This window comes from Scyliorhinus torazame, chromosome 16 (genome assembly GCF_047496885.1).
Source record: "Scyliorhinus torazame isolate Kashiwa2021f chromosome 16, sScyTor2.1, whole genome shotgun sequence".
Lineage (NCBI taxonomy): Eukaryota > Metazoa > Chordata > Chondrichthyes > Carcharhiniformes > Scyliorhinidae > Scyliorhinus > Scyliorhinus torazame.
In genome coordinates, this window is record NC_092722.1 from 84,353,992 (window position 1) to 84,368,890 (window position 14,899).

The window sequence follows — 14,899 nt, forward strand, 5'->3', positions numbered from 1 at the left end:
AACCCTATCAACCTGGGTGGCAACTTTCAGGGATCTATGTACATGGACACCTAGATCCCTCTGCTCATCCACACTTTCAAGAACTTTACCATTAGCCAAATATTCCGCATTCCTGTTATTCCTTCCAAAGTGAATCACCTCACACTTCTCTACATTAAACTCCATTTGCCACCTCTCAGCCCAGCTCTGCAGCTTATCTATATCCCTCTGTAACCTGCTACATCCTTCCACACTATCGACAACACCACCGACTTTAGTATCGTCTGCAAATTTACTCACCCACCCTTCTACGCCTTCCTCTAGGTCATTGATAAAAATGACAAACAGCAACGGCCCCAGAACAGATCCTTGTGGTACTCCACTTGTGACTGTACTCCATTCTGAACATTTCCCATCAACCACCACCCTCTGTCTTCTTTCAGCTAGCCAATTTCTGATCCACATCTCTAAATCACCCTCAATCCCCAGCCTCCGTATTTTTTGCAATAGCCTACCGTGGGGAACCTTATCAAACGCTTTGCTGAAATCCATATACACCACATCAACTGCTCTACCCTCGTCTACCTGTTCAGTCACCTTCTCAAAGAACTCAATAAGGTTTGTGAGGCATGACCTACCCTTCACAAAGCCATGCTGACTATCCCTGATCATATTATTCCTATCTAGATGATTATAAATCTTGTCCCTTATAATCCCCTCCAAGACTTTACCCACTACAGACGTGAGGCTCACCGGTCTATAGTTGCCGGGGTTGTCTCTGCTCCCCTTTTTGAACAAAGGGACCACATTTGCTATCCTCCAGTCCTCTGGCACTATTCCTGTAGCCAATGATGACATAAAAATCAAAGCCAAAGGTCCAGCAATCTCTTCCCTGGCCTCCCATAGAATCCTAGGATAAATCCCATCAGGTCCCGGGGACTTATCTATTTTCAGCCTGTCCAGAATTGCCAACACCTCTTCCCTACGTACCTCAATGCCATCTATTCTATTAGCCTGGGGCTCAGCATTCTCCTCCACAACATTATCTTTTTCCTGAGTGAATACTGACGAAAAATATTCATTTAGTATCTCGCCTATCTCTTCAGACTCCACACACAATTTCCCATCCCTGTCCTTGACTGGTCCTACTCTTTCCCTAGTCATTCGCTTATTCCTGACATACCTATAGAAAGCTTTTGGGTTTTCCTTGATCCTTCCTGCCAAATACTTCTCATGTCCCCTCCTTGCTCGTCTTAGCTCTCTCTTTAGATCCTTCCTCGCTACCTTGTAACTATCCATCGCCCCAACCGAAACTTCACACTTCATCTTCACATAGGCCTCCTTCTTCCTCTTAACAAGAGATTCCACTTCCTTGGTAAACCACGGTTCCCTCGTTCGACGCCTTCCTCCCTGTCTGACCGGTACATACTTATCAAGAACACGCAGTAGCTGATCCTTGAACAAGCCCCACTTATCCAGTGTGCCCAACACTTGCAGCCTACTTCTCCACCTTATCCCCCCCAAGTCACGTCTAATGGCATCATAATTGCCCTTCCCCCAGCTATAACTCTTGCCCTGCGGTGTATACTTATCCCTTTCCATCATTAACGTAAACGTCACCGAATTGTGGTCACTGTCCCCAAAGTGCTCTCCTACCTCCAAATCCAACACCTGGCCTGGTTCATTACCCAAAACCAAATCCAACGTGGCCTCGCCTCTTGTTGGCCTGTCAACATATTGTTTCAGGAAACCCTCCTGCACACACTGTACAAAAAACGACCCATCTATTGTACTCGAACTATATATTTTCCAGTCAATATTTGGAAAGTTAAAGTCTCCCATAATAACTACCCTGTTACTTTCGCTCATATCCAGAATCATCTTCGCCATCCTTTCCTCTACATCCCTAGAACTATTAGGAGGCCTATAAAAAACTCCCAACAGGGTGACCTCTCCTTTCCTGTTTCTACCTTCAGCCAATACTACCTCGGAAGAAGAGTCCCCATCTAGCATCCTCTCCGCCACCGTAATACTGCTCTTGACTAGCAGCGCCACACCTCCCCCTCTTTTGCCTCCTTCTCTGAGCTTACTAAAACACCTAAACCCCGGAACCTGCAACATCCATTCCTGTCCCTGCTCTATCCATGTAACATGCAACATCCTGGTAAATCTCCTCTGCACCCGCTCCAAAGCTTCCACGTCCTTCCTATAATGCGGTGACCAGAACTATGCGCAATACTCCAAATGCGGCCATACCAGAGTTTTGTACAGCTGCAACATGACCTCCCGACTCCGGAACTCAATCCCTCTACCAATAAAGGCCAACACTCCATAGGCCTTCTTCACAACCCTATCAACCTGGGTGGCAACTTTCAGGGCAGGGATCTATGTACATGGACACCTAGATCCCTCTGCTCATCCACACTTCCAAGACCTTTACCATTAGCCAAATATTCCGCATTCCTGTTATTCCTTCCAAAGTGAATCACCTCACACTTCTCTACATTAAACTCCATTTGCCACCTCTCAGCCCAGCCTGGCAGATTATCTATATCCCTCTGTAACCTGCTACATCCTTCCACACTATCGACAACACCACCGACTGTCTTTCTCTCCCCGCCCCCCCTCTGTCTTCCCCCCCCCCCCTCTGTCTTCCCCCCCCCCCTCTGTCTTCCCCCCCCCCTCTGTCTTCCCCCCCCCCCTGTCTTCCCCCCCCCTCTGTCTTCCCCCCCCCTCTGTCTTCCCCCCCACTGTCTTCCCCCCCCTCTGTCTTCCCCCCCCTCTGTCTTCCCCCCCCTCTGTCTTCCCCCCCCCTCTGTCTTCCCCCCCCCCTCTGTCTTCCCCCCCCCCTCTGTCTTCCCCCCCCCCCTCTGTCTTCCCCCCCCCCCTCTGTCTTCCCCCCCCCTCTGTCTTCCCCCCCCTCTGTCTTCCCCCTCCTCTGTCTTCCCCCCCCTCTGTCTTCCCCCCCCTCTGTCTTCCCCCCCCTCTGTCTTCCCCCCCCTCTGTCTTCCCCCCCCTCTGTCTCCCCCCTCTGTCTCCCCCCCTCTGTCTCCCCCCCCCCCGTCTCCCCCCCCCCCGTCTCCCCCCCCCCCGTCTCCCCCCCCCCCCGTCTCCCCCCCCCCCCCGTCTCCCCCCCCTCTGACTCCCCCCCCCTCTGTCTCCCCCCCCCCTCTGTCTCCCCCCCCCTCTGTCTCCCCCCCCTCTGTCTCCCCCCCCCCCTCTGTCTCCCCCCCCCTCTGTCTCCCCCCCCTCTGTCTCTCCCCCCCTCTGTCTCCCCCCTCTGTCCCTCTGTCTTCCGCCCCCCTTTGCCCCTCTCTGCGTCACCCCTCTCTGCGTCACCCCCCTCTGCGTCACCCCCCTCTGCGTCACCCCCCTCTGCGTCACCCCCCTCTGCGCCCCCCCCCTCTGCGCCGCCCCCCCCTCTGCGCCGCCTCCCCCCTGCGCCGCCCCCCCCCTGCGCCGCCCCCCCCCCTGCGCCGCCCCCCCCTCTGCGCCGCCCCCCCCCTCTGCGCCGCCCCCCCCTCTGCGCCGCCCCCCCCTCTGCGCCGCCCCCCCCTCTGCGCCGCCCCCCCCTCTGCGCCGCCCCCCCCTCTGCGCCGCCCCCCCCTCTGCGCCGCCCCCCCCTCTGCGCCGCCCCCCCCTCTGCGCCGCCCCCCCCTCTGCGCCGCCCCCCCCTCTGCGCCGCCCCTCCCTCTGCGCCGCCCCCCCCCTCTGCGCCGCCCCCCCCTCTGCGCCGCCCCCCCCTCTGCGCCGCCCCCCCCTCTGCGCCGCCCCCCCCTCTGCGCCGCCCCCCCCTCTGCGCCGCCCCCCCTCTGCGCCGCCCCCCCTCTGCGCCGCCCCCCCTCTGCGCCGCCCCCCCTCTGCGCCGCCCCCCCTCTGCGCCGCCCCCCCCTCTGCGCCGCCCCCCCTCTGCGCCGCCCCCCCCTCTGCGCCGCCCCCCCCCTCTGCGCCGCCCCCCCCTCTGCGCCGCCCCCCCCTCTGCGCCGCCCCCCCCTCTGCGCCGCCCCCCCCTCTGCGCCGCCCCCCCCTCTGCGCCGCCCCCCCCCTGCGCCGCCCCCCCCCCTGCGCCGCCCCCCCCTCTGCGCCGCCCCCCCCCTCTGCGCCGCCCCCCCCTCTGCGCCGCCCCCCCCCCTCTGCGCCGCCCCCCCTCTGCGCCGCCCCCCCCTCTGCGCCGCCCCCCCCTCTGCGCCGCCCCCCCCTCTGCGCCGCCCCCCCCCTCTGCGCCGCCCCCCCCTCTGCGCCGCCCCCCCCTCTGCGCCGCCCCCCCCCCTCTGCGCCGCCCCCCCCTCTGCGCCGCCCCCCCCTCTGCGCCGCCCCCCCCTCTGCGCCGCCCCCCCCCTCTGCGCCGCCCCCCCCTCTGCGCCGCCCCCCCCTCTGCGCCGCCCCCCCCCTCTGCGCCGCCCCCCCCTCTGCGCCGCCCCCCCCTCTGCGCCGCCCCCCCCTCTGCGCCGCCCCCCCCTCTGCGCCGCCCCCCCCTCTGCGCCGCCCCCCCCTCTGCGCCGCCCCCCCCTCTGCGCCGCCCCCCCCTCTGCGCCGCCCCCCCCTCTGCGCCGCCCCCCCCTCTGCGCCGCCCCCCCCTCTGCGCCGCCCCCCCCTCTGCGCCGCCCCCCCCTCTGCGCCGCCCCCCCCCTGCGCCGCCCCCCCCTCTGCGCCGCCCCCCCCCTCTGCGCCGCCCCCCCCCCTCTGCGCCGCCCCCCCCCTCTGCGCCGCCCCCCCCCTCTGCGCCGCCCCCCCCCTCTGCGCCGCCCCCCCCCTCTGCGCCGCCCCCCCCCTCTGCGCCGCCCCCCCCCCTCTGCGCCGCCCCCCCCCTCTGCGCCGCCCCCCCCCCCTCTGCGCCGCCCCCCCCTCTGCGCCGCCCCCCCCCCTCTGCGCCGCCCCCTCTCTGCATCGTCCCCCCTTTGCGTCCATCCGACTGTGTCCCCCCCAATCTCTGCGTCCCCCCATCTCTCTCTCTCTGCATTCCTCCCGGTCTCTCTCTGCCTCCTGTTATGGGCCAGGGTTTAGAGAACCCCAAAGTGTATGATGGTGTTTACCTGACCCACAACTTTTAATAGATTGTGGTATGGGGAGCACACGGCCCACTCTACAGGTGTGGTACAGCAGAAATGGAAAAGTATTTTTTTATAGCAAAATGTTTATTCTATGAACTCAAGTTAACCTTTTAAAACATATGGTGAACATATCTTAGCAACCATATAGATGGTCTTTTCACTGTCCACGGGGTTTGTGCCAGAGGACTGGAGAGTGGCGAATGTTGTTCCTCTGTTCAAGAAATGGAATAGGAATGACCCTGGTAATTATAGGCCGGTTTGTCTTACTTCGGTGGTCGGGAAGATAATGGAAAAGGTCCTGAAGGATAGGATTCATGACCATTTGCTAAGATGCAGCTTAATCCGGGATAGTCAATACGGATTCGTGAAGGGTAGATCTTGCCTCACAAATTTGATTGAATTCTTTGAGGAGGTAACTAAGTGTGCAGATGAAGGTAGAGCAGTTGATGTCGTATACATGGATTTTAGTAAGGCGTTTGATAAGGTTCCCCATGGTCGGCTCATGAAGAAAGTAAGGAGGTGTGGGATAGAGGGAAATTTGGCCAATTGGATAAGTAACTGGCTATCACATAGAAGAAGCGGGTGGTGGTGGATGGAAAATTTTCAGACTGAAGACCAGTTACCAGCGGTGTACCACAGGGATCAGTGCTGGGTCCTCTGCTATTTGTGATTTTTATCAATGACTTGGAGGAGGGGGCTGAAGGGTGGGTCAGTAAATTTGCTGATGACACCAAGGTTGGTGGAGTAGTGGATGAGGTGGAGGGCTGTTGTAGGCTGCAAAGAGACATTGATAGGATGCAGAGCTGGGCCGAAAAATGGCAGGTGGAGTTTAACCCTGATAAGTGCGAGGTGATTCAATTTGGGAGAAAAAATTTGAATGCGGATTACAGAGTCAACGACAGGGTTCTGTGGAATGTGGAGGAACAGAGAGATCTTGGGGTTCATGGCCACAGATCTCTGAAGGTTGCCACTCCAATGGATAGAGCCATGAAGAAGGCTTATAGTGTGTTAGCGTTTATTAACAGGGGGCTTGAGTTTAAGAGCCGTGGGGTTATGCTGCAACTGTACATGACCCTGGTGAGACCACATTTGGAGTATTGTGTGCAGTTCTGGTCACCTCATTATAGGAAGGATGTGGAAGCATTGGAAAGGGTGCAAAGGAGATTTACCAGGATGCTGCCTGGTATGCAGGATAGGTCTTATGAGGAAAGGTTGTGGGAGCTAGGGCATTTCTCTTTGGAGCGGAGGAGGATGAGAGGCGACTTAATAGAGGTTTTTTTTTTTTAGAAATATTTTTATTCAAACTTTTACATATTTTCAACAACCCCCCCCCGCCCCCTTGCAGAAAAAAGAAAAACAAAGAACACATAAATAAACATCTTACAACTACATCACTAATTCCCCCAATATACAAACCCCCCCCCCCCCCCCATTAAGCAATAATAAACACAGTAGAAACCCCCCCCCCCCCCCCCCTCTGGGATGCTGCTTCTGCTGACCACCTCCTAACGTTCCGCTAGAAAGTCTAGGACCGGTTGCCACCGCCTGAAGAACCCTTGCACAGACCCTCTCAAGGCAAATTTTACCCTCTCCAATTTCATGAACCCTGCCATGTCGCTGATCCAGGCTTCCACGCTCGGTGGCCTCGCATCTTTCCACTGTAGCAGAATCCTCCGCCGGGCTACCAGGGACGCAAAGGCCAGAATATCGGCCTCTTTCGCCTCCTGCACTCCCGGCTCGTCCGATACCCCAAATAGTTCCAACCCCCAGCTCGGCTTGACCTGGGTGTTCACCACCTTAGACACCGTCCTCGCAATACCCCTCCAGAACCCATCCAGCGCCGGGCACGCCCAGAACATATGGGTATGATTTGCAGGGCTCCCCGAGCACCGCCCACACCTGTCTTCCACCCCAAAGAACCTGCTCAGCCTCATCCGTCATATGCGCTCTGTGAAGAACCTTAAATTGTATCAGGCTAAGCCTGGCGCAAGAGGAGGAAGAATTAACCCTACCCAAGGCGTCCGCCCACGTACCCTCGTCTATCTCCTCCCCAAGCTCCTCCCTACCCAGGGCGTCCGCCCACGTACCCTGGTCTATCTCCTCCCCAAGCTCCTCCTCCCATTTACCCTTTAGCTCCTCCACTGAGGTCTCCTCCTCCTCCTGCATCTCCTGGTAGATCGCCGAGACCCTGCCCTCTCCAACCCACCCCCCCGAGAGCACCGGACTCGTGGTGTACCTAGTCGGCGGGAGCGGCAGCGGTGCTGTCACCAGCGCTCTCAGACTCGTGCCCACACAGGACGCCATCTCCAGCCTCTTCCACACCGCCCCCTCCTCCTCCATTACCCACTTGCGTATCATCACCACATTGGCAGCCCAGTAATACCCACACAGATTAGGTAACTCTAGCCCTCCTCTGTCCCTACTCCGCTTCAGAAACACCCGGGACCAGCCCCCTCCAGCTCCTGGACTTCCTTAGAGCCATAGCCAAAGGCTCAATTGCCAACGCAAATAGCAAGGGGGATAGGGGGCACCCCTGCCTTGTCCCCAGGTACAGCCGAAAGTATTCCGACCTCCTCCGATTCGTGGCCACACTCTCCACCGGGGCTTTGTAAAGTAACCTAAACCAACTAATGAACCCCTCCCCGAACCCAAACCTCCTCAACACTTCCCGGAGGTACCCCCACTCCACACTATCGAAGGCTTTCTCCGCGTCCATCGCCGCCACTATCTCCGCTTCCCCTCCACTGTAGGCATCATGATTACGTTAAGGAGCCTCCACACATTGGTATTCAGCTGCCTTCCCTTAACAAAACTCGTCTGGTCCTCATGAATAACCCCCGGGACACAGTCCTCAATTCTGGTAGCCAACACCTCCGCTAACAGCTTCGTGTCCACGTTGAGGAGAGAGATTGGCCTATATGACCCACACTGTAATGGGTCCTAGTCCCGCTTCAAGATCAGCGAGATCAGTGCCCTGGACATCGTCGGTGGTAGGGCCCCCCCCCCTCTCGCCTCATTGAAAGTCCTCACTAGTAGAGGGCCCAACAGGTCCATATACTTCCTGTAAAATTCCACCGGGAACCCATCTGGCCCCGGTGCCTTCCCTGCCTGCATACTCCCCAGCTCCTTAGTCAGCTCCTCCAGCACTACCGGTGCCCCAAGCCCAGCCACCTGCTCCTCCTCCACCCTCGGGAACGTCAGTCGATCCAAAAATCGACGCATCCCCCCCCTCCTCCGTCAGGGGCTCAGACCTGTACAGCCCCTCATAAAAGTCTCTAAATACCCCATTTATTCCCACCGCACTCCGCACCGTGTTCCCCCCTTTATCCCTAACTCCCCCAATCTCCCTCGCTGCCTCCCGCTTCCGAAGCTTGTGTGCCAACATCCGGCTAGCCTTCTCCCCGTATTCATACACCACCCCTTGCGCTTTCCTCTACTGCACCTCTGCCTTCTTGGTGGTCAACAGGTCGAACTCGGCCTGGAGGCTTCGTCGCTCCTTGAGTAGTCCCTCCTCGGGGACCTCTGCATACCTCCTATCTACTCTTAAAATCTCCCCCACCAATCTCTCCCTTTCTCTCTTCTCCTTCCTCTCCTTGTGGGCCCTAGTGGAGATTATCCCTCCCCTAATCACCGCCTTCAGCGCCTCCCAGACGAACCCCACCTGCACCTCCCCATTATCATTAGCCTCTAGATAGCTTTCAATGCACCCCCGGATCCGCCCGCTCACCACCTCATCCGCCAGCGAGCCCACATCCAGGAGCCACACCGGGCGCTGGTCCCGCTCCTCCCCTAGCTCCAGCTCCACCCAATGCGGGGCATGGTCTGAGATGGCTATGGCCGAATACTCCGTGTCCTCCACCCACGGAATTAGTGCCCTGCTCATAACGAAGAAGTCTATCCGGGAGTAGGCTTTATGGACGTGGGGGAAAAAAAGAAAATTCCCTGGCCCCCGGCCTGACAAACCTCCACGGGTCCACTCCTCCCATCTGGTCCATAAACCCCCTCAGCACCTTGGCCACCGCCGCCATTATCAAGCTCCCTGTCTCCAGGTCCGGAATCCTGCCCAACATGCGCCGCATAAATCCAGCATCGTCCCAATTCGGGGCACATACATTCACTAATACCACCCGAACCCCCTGCAGCTTACCACTCACCATCACATACCTACCTCCATTGTCTGCCATGATGTTCAGCGCCTCAAACGACACCCGCTTCCCCACCAAAATCGCCACCCCTCGATTCTTTGCGTCCAACCCAGAGTGTAAAACCTGCCCTACCCACCCCTTTCTAAGCCTAACCTGACCTGCCACCCTCAAATGCGTCTCCTGGAGCATGACCACATCTGCCTTCAGTCCCTTCAGGTGTGCGAACACATGGGCCCTCTTGACTGGCCCGTTCAGGCCCCTCACATTCCAAGTTATCAGCCGGATCAGGGGGCTTCCGCCCCTCCCCACCCCCAGCCGATTAGCCATCCCCTTTTCTAGACCAGCAACGTGCCCGCGCCTCCCGCACTCTCCATTCCCCCCAGCGGCAGAACCCCCCCCCCGACTCTCTCCGAGCTCCAGCTCACCTTTGGCCAATGCAGCAGCAACCCAGTTTCTCTCCTCTCTCTCTCCCCCGCCCCCCCCCCCAAGCTCCCCATAGCACTCTCTTAAATCAGCTGACTCCTGCTGACCCCGGCCACTCCATCGACCCCCCAGTGTGGTAGTCTTGCCCCCCCCCCCCCCCCCCCTTGTCCATCAGTTGGAGCTCCTCTCCAACACCGCCCTTCCCACCCCGGCCCTGCCCCCTTACTTCCCTAGCGTGGGGAAAAGCCCGCACTTTGCATCAGACTGGCCCCGCCCTCTCTGGCGCATCTCCCTTTTGCGGCCTAATCCCAGCTCCCCCACCTCTGGCCTCCCATCTCCCCTCCCCGCAACAGGGCCCCTTCCTTCCAACCACCGACGCCCACACTCTCACAAAACCCTCACTTCGAACCAATTCACCCTACCCCACCCAGCACCCAAGGAAACAATACAGAACAGAATAGAACATCCCCCAACATCCCCCAAAGCACAGTAACCACAGTAGCCTCCCGCGACCTCCCCTCACAACCTCCCCTCAGTCCGTGTCCAACTTTTCGGCCTGAATAAAGGTCCACGCCTCCTCCGGCGTCTCAAAGTAATGGTGCCGGTCCTTAAACGTGACCCACAGTCGCGCCGGCTGCAGCATCCCAAATTTCACCCCCTTCCGATGCAGAACCACCTTAGCCCGATTGTACCCGGCCCTCTTCTTGGCCACCTCCGCGCTCCAGTCCTGGTATATACGCACCTCTGCATTCGCCCACCTGCTGCTCCGCTCCTTTTTTGCCCATGTTAGGACACAGTCCCTGTCCACCAAGCGGTGGAACCGCACCAATACTGCCCACGGCGGCTCGTTAGACTTGATCCTCCTTGCCAGGATTCGATGGGCCCCATCCAGCTCCAGGGGCCTCGGGAAGGCCCCCCCCCCCCCCGCCCATCAACGTGTTCAGCATCGTGACCACATATGCTCCAGCATCCGACCCCTCCACTCCCTCCGGGAGACCCAGAATCCGCAGATTCTTCATCCTCGACCGATTCTCCATGTCCTCGAACTTCTCCTGCCATTTCTTATGCAGCGCCTCCACCTTCACCGCAAGGCCCAATATCTCGTCCTCATTCTCCGAGGCCTTCTGCCGCACCGCCCGGATCGCCGCCCCTTAGGCCTTCTGGGTCTCAACCAGCTTGTCGATCGAAGCCTTCATCGGCTCCAGCAGCTCTGCTTTCAATTCCGTGAAGCAGCGCTTGAGAAACTCCTGCTGCTCTTGCGCCCAAGCTGCCTGGTCTCCACCCACCGCCATCTTGGCTTTCCTCCCTTGCACTTTTCGCTGCACCAGAATTACTTTTTTCACCGCTCCACTCCTGGTCCAATCCATACAGTGTCGGGGAAATCGTACTGTCGCCTTCCCACACTGGGAACCGTCGAACAAATGCCGCTGGGGCCCCTCAAAAGAGCCCAAAAGTCAGTTTCTGGCGGGAGCTGCCGAACGTGCAACTTAGCTCAGCATAGCCGCAACCGGAAGTCCTTAATAGAGGTTTATAAGATAATGAGGGGGATAGATAGAGTGGACATTCAGAGACTATTTCCTCGGGTGGATGTAGCTGTTACAAGGGGGCATAACTATAAGATTCAGGGTGGGAGATATAGGAGGGATGTCTGAGGTAGGTTGTAGAGAGGGGTTAGGGTGTGGAATGGACTGCCTGCTGTGATAGTGGAGTCGGACACTTTAGGAACTTTCAAGCGGTTATTGGATAGGCACATGGAGCACACCAGAATGACAGGGAGTGGGATAGCTTGATCTTGGTTTCGGACATTGCTCGGCACAACATCGAGGGCCGAAGGGCCTGTTCTGTGCTGTACTGTTCTGTGTTCTATGTTCTTTTCATGGCAGAGAGATCAACTGCACATGCTCTGTCTGGCTTCAGCTCCAACGCTCAAAATGAAACAAAAACACACCCTGCAGCAAACAACCTGAAACGAAAGTACAAAGCTGACAGGCAGCCCAGCTCCACCCACACTCTGACATCACTGCAGTAATATGAGCAGCCAAACATTTCTTAAAGCGACATTCTCATGACACCCCCCCCCCCCCCCTGTCTCTCTCTCTCTGCCTCCCTCCCTGTCTCTCTCTACATCCCTCCCTGTCTCTCTGTGCCTCTCTGTCTCCTTCCACGAGATCTCCCCTTGTCTCACGGTCACATTTGGGTCTGATTCAGCCTCTCAGTGACATGTACCGATGTTAATGTCTATATGCAAATGCAGAATGTAGGTCTGGTCTGGGGCTGTCCGGCCCCCTCCTCCCCACACCTCTTAGACTGACCTTTATCCTATCACCCTCCCCCCCCCCCCCCCCCCCCCTCCCCCCCCCCCAACATAGAGTCCAAAAAAGAGGAAGAGGAGACAACTGAGAGCAAACTGCAGAATGGCGAGGTTGTGGTGGTCAAAGACACGACGGACTGCGCCCCCAGGAAGCCGGAGAAGGTCGAGAAGCAACGGTTCATGTTCAACATCGCTGACGGAGGCTTCACGGGTAGGCAGGGGGTCTTGTGGGTGTAGGGAGCGCGCACCGGGATACCATTCCCTCTCCTCCAGCCGAGGCTGGGAGCCCACGCATCAGATGTTTCTTGCCCAGACCTTGTGTGGGTTAAGCAAGTTTCTCCCTCAACATTGGCTACCCTGGGTGGCACGGTGGAGCAGTGGTTAGCACTGCTGCCTCATGGCTCCGAGGACCCGATTTCGATCCTGCCCCTGGTCACTATCCGTGTGGAATTCGCACATTCTCCCTATGTCTGCGTGGGTCTCACCCCACAACCCAAAGATGTGCAGGGTAGGCGGGTTGGCGATGCTAAATTGCCCCTTAATTGGGGAAAAAAAAGACTAGGGCATGTTTTTAAAAAATTAAATAAAAATTTGCGACTCTGACAGGACCCGGGTGCACTATGGCCTCCTCGACCTTGTCGTTTCTTCAGGTTGGCAGCCTGTTAATTTCCGCGGTCAGTCCTGTCAACGTAACACCTAAACCCATCCTATCGTACATTTAACACTCTCCTCACTCGCTCGCCCTCATCCCATGCTCTCCCACTCTTGCTTACTTCTCGCTTTCTCTCACTCGCTCTCATTCATTCACACTTTCGCTCGCTCACTCTCTCTCATGCTCACTCATTATCTCTCTTTTCTCTCCCTCTCGACAGAGCTCCACTCTCTCTGGCAGAATGAAGAGCGTGCGGCAACTGTAACGGGCAAAACCTTTGAGATTTGGCATCGGCGACATGACTTCTGGCTGCTCATGGGCATTGTGACGTATCCTTGATCAAGGCCGAGCCTCACTTTGGGAGAGGGAGGAGATGGGCGGGTGGGTGGTGTCTGAGAAAATCACTTTGCGGGAGGAACTGTGTGGGCAAGAGAACGGAGGGTTGTCAAGAGGGAAGGGCCAAAGGTTGTCTGCACTTCCTTTGGGATAGTAGGCACGGTCCCAGCTCCTCCAGGTGCTCAGGGTTCCTCCCACCGTCGAAAGATGTGCAGGTTAGGTGGATTGGTCATGTTAAATTACCTCTTAGTGCCCAGGGATGTGTGTAGGTTAGGTTACGGAAATTGGACGGGGGAGTGGACATGGGTAGGGTGCTCTTTCCGAGGGCTGGTGCAGACTCAATAGGCCGAATGGCCTCCTTCTGTATTCTAGGGATTCTATGAATCCTGTCTCCAACAGACCTGAAGCCTGAATACTATGCCCCGGGTAAACAATCCTGGCTCCAACCGGCCTAAAGCCTGAATACTAGGTCCTGGGAGCACAATCCTGGCTCCAACAGGTCTAAAGCCCAATTACTAGGCCTCGGGGACACAATTCTGGCTCCAACAGGCCTGAAGCCTGAATACTAGGCCCCAGGGACACCGTGCTGGTTCAAACAAGCCTGAACACAACCTCTGAGGACACAGTCCTGGCTTCAACAGATCCAAAGTTTGAACGTTAGGCCGTGGGGACAGAATGCAGCCTGTATGAAGTCCGAAGCCAGAACACTAGACCCCGGGGACACAATCCTGTCTCCCATCAGCTGCGAAGCCTAAAGAGTTGCCCCGGGGGAGGCACAATCCTGCCTGAGCACTTGGCACTGAATGTTACTGTTTTCCCGCTGGGCGCTTTCATTTTCCTGAACCCTCTCTCAGACACGGCTACGCTCGGTGGCAGGACATCCAGAATGACCCACACTATGCCATCTTGAACGAGCCCTTCAAGGGGGAGATGAACCGGGGGAACTTCCTGGAGATTAAGAACAAGTTCCTGGCGCGAAGGTTCAAGGTGAGAAGAGAGCGGGAGGGAGGGGTTGGGAAGGGGGGCGACCATTTTGAGTGAAGGGCTAAAGGGAGACTAAATTTGGATCTCTTGTTGAATAATCTCTTTTTTTCATTCCTTGATCCCTTCATCCAGTTGTTGGAACAGGCCCTGGTGATTGAAGAGCAGCTGAGGCGGGCGGCCTACCTCAACATGTCTGAGGATCCCACCCACCCCTCCATGGCCCTGAACACTCGCTTTGCCGAGGTGGAGTGCCTCGCTGAGAGCCATCAGCACCTCTCCAAGGAGTCGCTGGCCGGAAATAAGCCCGCCAATGCTGTCCTGCACAAAGGTAAGGAGCCGCCGAGATTTTATGAGCCTGTCGGCTAATCAACTGTGTGAGGCGGCCCGCTGCAGCTTAAGGGGATGGGGGAGCAGTGGTACGTGTGGATGCAGGGATCACGTTGTTGTAACAGGGGCCTTGGCAGAGAGGGGGATTCCTTAACGGTGGCACAGCGGGTCATCACCGCTGCCTCATTGCGCCAAGGACCCGAGTTCGATTCCGGCCTCAGGTGACTGTCTGTGTGGAGTTCACACATTCTCCCCGTGTCTGCGTGGGTTTCCTCTGGGTGCTCTGCTTTCCTCCCATAGTCTAAAGATGTGAAGGTTAGGTGGATTGGCCACGCTAAATTGTCCCTTAGTGTCCAACGGTTAGGTGGGGTTATGGCGACAGGTTAGGGCACTCTTTCGGAGGATTGGTGCAATATGATGGTCCGCATGGCCTCCTATGCATGTAGAGATTCTACATTCTAACACCACTACCGCCCCACCCAGAGGTTGAGCAAGGGCCAATTGAGTAGGGAATGCCCTCTTCTCACCCCCCCCCCCCCCCCCCACCCCAAAATCACCATCTCATTCCCAGCAGGGTGGAGGTGGGACGGAGTTTGAGAGTTCAATGTTCGTGGGTGGGAAGAGGGGTTGGGGGGGGAAGGTACATGATATAGCGTGTAACGTATTAGACTTCAAGGAGAACCTGTGGATG

General features: G+C 57.6%; 1 protein-coding gene across 1 annotated transcript in view; it reads left to right on the forward strand.

The window, feature by feature from the left end:
• Positions 1-14,247, forward strand: part of LOC140392272 (chromodomain-helicase-DNA-binding protein 4-like) — a 125,913-nt gene extending 111,666 nt beyond the window's left edge. Inside the window, exons 8-11 of the mRNA XM_072477589.1 lie at positions 11,968-12,120; positions 12,782-12,890; positions 13,752-13,884; positions 14,014-14,247. Of these exons, the coding sequence (XP_072333690.1) occupies positions 11,968-12,120; positions 12,782-12,890; positions 13,752-13,884; positions 14,014-14,247 (629 nt within the window). The remainder of the gene's footprint in view (positions 1-11,967; positions 12,121-12,781; positions 12,891-13,751; positions 13,885-14,013) is intronic.
• The last annotated feature ends 652 nt before the right edge of the window (positions 14,248-14,899 follow it).